The 8,275-nt window shown below is 49.8% G+C and overlaps 1 protein-coding gene across 1 annotated transcript; it reads left to right on the top strand.

Moving 5' to 3' along the window:
• Nucleotides 1–3,102: 3,102 nt before the first annotated feature.
• Nucleotides 3,103–3,624, top strand: LOC131254293 (uncharacterized). Its single transcript, XM_058255286.1, has one exon. The coding sequence runs from the start codon at nucleotides 3,103–3,105 to the stop codon at nucleotides 3,622–3,624; it is 522 nt and encodes a 173-aa protein (XP_058111269.1).
• The last annotated feature ends 4,651 nt before the right edge of the window (nucleotides 3,625–8,275 follow it).

Below are 8,275 nucleotides of genomic sequence, written 5' to 3'. Positions count from 1 at the left end.
TGAGAGAGAGAGAGGGAGAGAGAGAGAGAGAGTAAAGGGATTTTCAGGGGAGAGAGGAAGAGATCTCGAAGGGGCGCGGATTAGGTACTACCCCCGCCTGTTCGGAGCTCGGGACGGGCGGAGGCTCCAAGGGCTACGGAGGGGCCAGTGTGATGGCTAAACTTTATCCACACCGTCCATTCATTTTTTTCATATGATTATTATCATAAAAGTATAGAATATCGAAGTCTCAAATGAGACACACGGTGCTGATTAAATTCTTACCGTTGAAAAATTATCATGGACCACGGAAGTTTTAAATCAATATAATATTTGTTTTTTCACTCCATGGACGTGTATATGACAATATCTCAGAATTGGATGAAAAATAAACCACACAGTGGGCTTTAGAAAGATTTCAACAGTGAACGTCCTTAGCACTGTTGCTTCCTATGGTGTGGTCTGGATCTAACTTATTTTTTGTCTATTTTTTTTTATAATAATATGAAAAAATAAATGAATGGTGTGGATAAAGTTTATACATCATGGTGGCTCCTCAGTGGTCCTTGAAGACTCCTTTGTTTACGTTTCTCACATACGGTGCCAAAAAATGTTGAGGTCAAAATTTGGACTACCCTCCACTCAATGCTGCGAGCCTTGAACGGACCCTGGTCATGCACAGAAAGGTGAGCAAAGTAGACCCTGGCTTAAACAGGAGACACTCCGATGCCTAAGTGAAGTTAGGGAATCTGGGTCTAAGTCGCATGATGTAGAGAGAGTATGTAAGATATTACGTACCTATTGCAATGAGGTCCCCTAGTATTTATTCCAGTGAGTAGAGAGGATTGCGTCCGTTAATCTCGGCATGATTTACTCAATTATGCGGATACTGTAATCGTGGAGATATTATCTGTAATCTTAATGTCGTGTAACGTATCGTGTCTCAAGGGCGTGTATCATCGGGCGAGATCTTCAATCACGTTCACATTTAGGATAGTGCCCAGGCTCGGTACTCGAAGCGTCACGATTCGGGCTTGGCCTCGTCTTGCCTAAGCCCGAGACTGATTAATAATGGCCGGAATTTACCATCGGAATACTCAGAGTCTGAGTTCATTGAATGTCGTCGTCTTTCAGATGAGGACGAGGACAAGAGCTTGCCTCGGCCAACCTACAGTCGTAACTCAGAGGTCGGCTCACACTTGATGCGATGTTCTCCTTCCAAGGCCTCAATAACTGATTCGAATTGCTCAGGACGACCCTAATTGTCGTTATTCAGGATTCCCCATAACAGAAGTCCCCTACTCTCGTGGTCTGAGCCCGGACTTGTAGAGTAAATGCCTGGGGAAACGAGACGATGCCTCCACGCCTCGGCTCATGATGACTATTGGGATAATCGGAGTGTAATTACTGCAACATCTGTACTTCGGGTTACACGTACTTGTATGGTGACCGCAACTCTTTGGACTTCGACCTTTAGATGAAGGATGCATGGCGACGGTTACGATTCGCAATCGGCGGAGCGAAGGAGATTGTGCCACGTGTCCATGGGGAGACGAGAGGCCGCCTGCACCATAAACAACATTTAATGTTAAGATGATTCCGACCTCAAAACGCGGACTTGGACATATCATTTTTCTCCATGTGTCCCTTGGTGTTTGCGCTGAGGTGCCTCAGCTTCGATGACAGTTGCCCGCAATGATGACGCTGAGTAATGGGGGGGTTATATAAACCCCTCCCGTTCTCATTCATTTCTTTTGCATCTCTCACTCTCTCGCTTTCCATTTCCCTTGTTTCTTCCCTCCAAATCTCCCTCTGCCGAAAAAAGGATTTTCGTCACCAGATAAAGGGTTTCCGACAATCGGAGAAGGGATTCTGCTCGAAGGAAGCTGCCAGAGTTGGCAAAATTTCTGCCGGAGAAAATCGCCTGCAATGATGTGAGTCTTCCATCACTTAAGACTTTTTTCTTACAGAATGTCGAGCAACTATGATGAAGTACAAGAGGTCCGAGAAGCTGGTTCTGACTTCGGACCAAAGACCACTGCCTCAGGGCTCGGAAACTCCGAAGACCCTTTTGAGGCTATACCACTTGGTACCTCGGCACAGAGAACCTCAAGTCAAAGGGCCAAAGACCATGGCAAGAGGCTGAAGGGGGCTCTCAGAGATCCCGCGGGGAGGTCGAAGGCAGGCCCATCGGGAGGTAGGTCGAAGTCGATGGTTCCTGGGGGCTCGATCCTAGTCGAGTCCCAGATGGCCCAACTCCGCAAAGATTATCAGATTCCTAACTCAATGCACATCCGAACCCCTGCCCCCACGGACTAAGAAGGCCTTCCTACCGATGGGGAGATTGTCATCTTCACTAGTGCCCTTCAGTACGGGCTTCAATTCCCCATTGATCCATTCGTGCGCGAACTGACCGCACAGCTGGGAGTAGCGCCAAGCCAGCTAGTCCCAAAATCTAGGAGGATCCTCGTCTCCACCTTTATTCTTTAGCATCGGATGAAGAGCCAGAGGCTGACGCTGAACGAGTTCCTGTTTTTGTACATGGCTAAGTACGACAGGTCGGAGCCGGCCTGGTACTACTCAGCTAGGCCTCCATGCATCCTGGGTCTGGTAAACGGACTGCGGGTTCGGGTCCCCACCAATTTTGCTAACCCAAGTCGGGCATTTCTTTTCGTTGCACAGTATGCTTGATTTGTCCTTCTGTGTTTTAACTCGAGCTTGCCCTTGTTTGTAGTTCAGCCAAAAGGGGCCCCTGACCTCTCTCCTCTCCAACAGCAGCAGATCGCTCGAGCCCAATTGCTCGCTGGGGGCCAACACGTCTGGTTCGAACTCATCAACGGGGAGAACCTAGTGTCCCCTAGTTTCTACAGACTCCAACCCACTCTCTTCGCTTTGGGTAAGTGGGGTAAGGGTCCTTGGAGATTGTTTGTTGACATTCAGTAGATTTTACTTTGGCTAATTTTCTTCTTTTTTGGGGTAAGAATAGAGACAGGCAGCTCGAAGAGGCGGCGGTTGGTTGTACCGCATCCTTCGATGGATGTTGTCCTCTCAACCTAGCCGAGGACAAAAGTGACGCCGAAGAAGAGAAAGATTTTCTAGGCTAAGCCTGTTTCGGCTACAATCATGACCTTCCCTTCTTCCAGGGCTAAACCTATTCCAGCTGCAGCCATGACCTTCCCAGTCGAAGCCGTGCCTGCCGTGGCCCCAGTTGAAGCCACACCTATCACAGCCCCGGCCCCTGCTCCCGGAGTCCAGGCTCCCGAGGCCCTCGTCGGAGTTGAGCCTATCATCATCTCGACGCTGTCTCTAGAGGAACAAACCCCCGAGGTTCCACCCTCAGTCCTTGCAGGTCCCCCTGGGGTAGGGAGAGAGGTGGTCGAGGAGACTCCTGATGCTGAAGTCCCCGCACAATCCGTAGCCTACCGCGCTGCTGCTAAGGTTGAGCTCTTAACCGGCCGAACCGACACCCTAATCGGATATATTGCCACGCCCGAGGCAGCTACTCAAGCTTCTGTGGCCAGTGGGGTCAGAGGAGCTTCCGAGCCCACTCCAGAGACTCTGCCTCCTGGTTACCACATGACTTTGCTGAACCCTTGGGCGGTCAAGCATGTACCAGAGTCGAAGATAGCCGACACGCTCTCTTGAAGCCACGTCAAGTTCATGAATGACTACACAGCGGTCTGTTATCGGTCGCTGCCAATGATGGTGGAAGTGAAGGAGAGGTTGAAGGAGATGAATCGGCTCGAGGTGGAGAAGGCCAAGCTCGAGGCGCAGAGGACGGAGCAGGAGGTATAGAGGACTGAGCTCGAAAAGCTTTTGGAGGCTTTGGCTGCGGAGCGAGAGGAGTTGCGGAGGGCTGCTGACGAAGGCCGAACGAGGGAGTTGATGCTCCAAGGTGAGGTCAATCAACTCCAAGCTTGCTTCGATGTGGCTGACCCTGAAGTCATACGCATGCGGGAGGTCGTCCCCCTCCTAGAGGCCTCGGTTGAGCAAGAGGAGGGGTACAGCGCGTAGCTGGCAGAAGACCTTAAGAGGGAATAATGCAAAGCCGCCGATGGGTTAACTCAGCAGCGGACCATTCTAAAGGCCGCGACTGCTGCAGAGCAGGAGAGGCTGTGAAGGGAGCTCGAGGCCTAGGTGGTTTCTCAAGCTGTTGAGGCAGTGGCAGCGTACAAGGATTTGTCGGAAAGGGCCAGAGAGTTAGACAAAATGTATCTCTTCGGCTACCACACCAGTTTCGACACTTGCCTTGCTGAGGTCCAAAAGCTTCACCTGAGCATCGGCCTCGACGTTCTTGCTATGGACGAGGCCGAGGACATTGAACCTACAGCAGTTGAGGAGCTCGAGAGTGCCCCACCCCCCACCCCGTCGTCGAAGCCACTCTTGATGCTCAGCCCCTCGGCTCGGCAGCTAGTCCTTCTGCTTGGAGGGATTGAGATACCCCCTTTTTTCTTTTTGAAACCTTATGGATTATATAAATTTTTGGGTTGATGATTTTTTAGACAATGATCTTTTATCCCTCGGTCAAGGGCATAGTTTTGTGTTGATTACTGCATGACGATTTGTTGATGTCGAGAGTCGACCCCTTGAGGAGTGAACTATCCACGAATGACGTGCGCTATTGTTTTGTAAACCTTTTAACATATGGTGAGCCGACCCCTTCATTAAGGGATCGGTTCATTTACGAGTTTTTTCTCTACACATAAGAGGACCACTTTGCAGATTTTTGTGGATCAACAAGCCGACCCCTTCTTTAAGGGATCGGTCCGTTGAGCTCGCCTCTGCTTGTGAGAGGCAACTTTTCGTTTATAGATAGATCGCACAAGTGGACCATGTAGAAAGAGAGTTTTATTAACAGCCTTAAAAGCTAGTAGCTCCGAGCTATACATTTATTGGAAGCCTCCGTGGTAGTAGATGCTCATGGATAGTAAATCTTCAAGTGCTCAGCATTCCAGGGGTGGGGGAGCTGACGCCCTTCGAGATCTTCCAAGTGGTAGGAGCCTAGCTTGGTTAACTTGACCACGCAATAAGGCCCTTCCCAGTTTGGTCTAAGTGTCCTATCCCCCGACTCTGTGGTATTCTGGAAGATGCGGTGGAGGACAAGGTCCCTTGGTCGGAACTGCCTCGTTTTGACCCTGGAATTGTAGAACCATGCCACTTGCTGATGTTGAGCGGCGACTCGGAGTCTGGCGACGTCTCTGGCTTCCTCGAGCAGGTCGAGGTTTGCTGCAATCTGCTCGGCTTTCTGATCCTCGTGGTAGTTTTTTACCCAAGCTGTCGAGAGGCCGATCTCGACTGGGACGATTGCCTCCAAGCCGTATGATAGTGAGAATAGGGTTTCCCCAGTAGATGACTAAGTTGTGGTCCTGTAGGTTGAAAGGACAAATGGGAGCTCCTCTGCCCAGTTGCCTATCGCTTTTTCTTACTTTGTCTTGAGATGGTGCTTGATAACCTTATTTACAGCTTCGACCTGTCCATTGGACTGCGGGTGCCAAGGTGAGGAGTATGCATTTGAGATACCGAGCCCCCTGTACATGCCTCAGAATCTGTCATTATCAAATTGCTTTCCGTTGTAAGAGACAATGGTGCGCGGGATTTCGAACCGACAGATGATATTCTTCCAGATGAAGTCAATCACATTTTGTTCTGTAATCTTTGCCACTAGTTCGGCTTCGGCCCACATGATGAAATAGTCGATCGCTACGATAGAGAACTTAACTTGTCCTTTCCCATTGGGCAGAGGTCCGATGATGTCGATTCCCCACTAAGCAAACGGCCACGGTCCACTCATAGGGGTCATCTCTTCCGCAGGCTGCCTCGGCATGGCAGCAAACCTCTGACACTTGTCACATCTCTGGACGTAGTTTTTGGAGTCCTCTTGAATGGTCAGCCAAAAGTACCCCTGACGGAGTATCTTCAGAGCTAAGGCGTGACCGCCGGAATGGTTTCCACAGATTCCCTCATGAATTTCTTAGATCACGTAGTCTGCTTCACTGGATCTGAGGCACCTGAGGTAGGGCTATGAATGCCCCTTCTTGTATAGGACTCCATCCAACACTATGTATCATGCAGCTCTAATCTTCAGGCATCGGGCCTCTAATTTGTCCTAGGGGGCCTCACCAGATGTGAGGTAGTTGTAGATTGAGTCCATCTAACTCGGCGTGGTTTCTACTGGATTGACCATCTCCTGGTTAGTCTGGTCGATGCTCAGACTATCCAAAGTTTCCATTGGGATTATCCGGGGAACCTTTCCTTTAGTGGCCGAGGCTAACCTTGCAAGGGGCGTCAACCCAAGTGTTCTCCGTTCTCAGAATTTAAGTGATGACGCAACTCCAAAACCTTTCTATCAGCTTCGTGGCCTTTGCTAGATAAGACATCATCCTTACCTCCTTGGCTTCATACTCAGTGGAGATGTGGTTCAAGATGAGTTGAGAATCACACCGCACCTCGAGAGATTGAACCCCCAGACTGGCTGCCAGTTTGAGTCCGGCCAATAAGGCCTCGTATTCTGCCTCATTGTTGGAGGCTTTGAAGTCGAGCCTGATTGCATATTGAATAGAGGTTGCATAAGGTGCCACCATGACAATCCCTGCCCCGGTGTGCTTAGAGTTAGATGATTCGTCCACATAGAGTATCCATTTCTGATCCGACTCTACATCCTGGATAAGTGGGGGAGCTGGAGGGGTCGCGGGAACTGCTTCCACATCTGCGTCTGCCTCTTCTGCTTCCAGAGTAGTGAACTCTGCTATGAAGTCGGCCACCACTTGGCCCTTGATTGCAGTTTTTGGACGATATTGGATGTCGAACTCCTCGAGTTCTATCTCCCACTTGGTTAGTCGACCTGACACCTCAGGCTTTTGAAGGACTTTCCTGGGGGGGGATCAATCAGGACAACAATGGTATGATCCTGGAAGTACGGGCACAGCCTCCGTGCCGAGAAAACTAAGATGAGTGCCAATTTCTCCATACTCAGGTACCTGGTCTTGGCGGGTACCATTGCTTTGCTCACATAGTGGATGGGGTGCTGCCTACCCCCAACATCCCTGATTAGTGCAGAACTGACGGCTAAGGCAGAGACCACTAGATATAAGAATAGGGGTTCACCCTCTTCCAACTTGGATAGCAGGGGAGATGAACCTAGATATTGCTTCAATTGCTGAAAGGCTTGCTCACATTCCAGGATCCACTCGGCCTTCTTGTGACCTTTCAAGTGCTAGAAGAAGGGGAGACACTTATCGGTAGCTCAGGTTATAAATCGACCGAGCACTGCTACCCGACCGGTAAGACATTGGATATCCTTCATAGTCTAAGGCGAGCTCATATCGAGCAGCGCCTTGATCTTCTCGGGATTTTCCTCAATGCCGCTTTAGCTGACTTGAAACCTGAGGACTTTTCCCGAGATGACTCCAAAGGCACACTTGGAGAGATTTAGGTTCATGTTGTACTCCCATAGGATCGAGAAGGTCTCTCCGAGGTCTGCGATGTGGTCAGACACTCTGACGCTCTTCACTAGCATGTCATCGACATAGACTTCTATGGTCTGACCAATCTGCTTGGCAAAAATTTGGTTCACCAGCCTCCGATACGTCGCTCCAGCGTTCTTCAGGCCAAAGGGCATGACTCGGTAACAGTAGAGACCTTTATCCATGACGAAGGTTGTCTTCTGCCTGTCTGAAGGATGCATGGCGATCAGGTTATATCCGGAGTAAGAATCTGGGAAAGAGAGTTGCTCGTGTCCGGTCGTGCTGTCCACCAATTGAACAATCTGTGGCAGGAGGAAGCTATCTTTGGGATAAGCCTTGTTTAGGTATGAATAGTCAACACAAACCCGCCACTTCCCGTTGGCCTTCTTCACGAGGACCACGTTAGTAATCCAGTCTGGATAATGTATCTCATCGATGAATCTGATGCTGAGAAGCTTTAATACTTCATTTGTTATGGCCGAGTATCTCTTGGCGTCGAATGCTCTCCTCTTTTATTTTATTGGCCTGTGATTCGGGTCCATGTTCAACCTGTGGACCATAAGTCAGGGGAGATGCCTGGCATATCTTTGTGCGACCATGTGAAGACATATTTATGCTACTATAAGAAAGCCAGCATCTGGGAACGCTGCTCGGAACTCAACGATGATCTGAGCTGAACAGTTCGGCTCGGATCGGCTTCCTCGAGTGGGATGGTCACTAAGTCCTCCATGGAGGAGTCTTCTGTAGGAGCTCTGGGGTTGAGGACGTTAACAATGAGGGCCTGCTTTACCGATCCCTTTCTCACAGCTGTCATGTAACACCTCCAAGCTTCA

The sequence above is a fragment of the Magnolia sinica genome, chromosome 8 (genome assembly GCF_029962835.1).
Source record: "Magnolia sinica isolate HGM2019 chromosome 8, MsV1, whole genome shotgun sequence".
NCBI lineage: Eukaryota > Viridiplantae > Streptophyta > Magnoliopsida > Magnoliales > Magnoliaceae > Magnolia > Magnolia sinica.
Note: the sequence above shows the minus strand (reverse complement) of the source record. Positions and strands in the feature narration are given on the sequence as shown.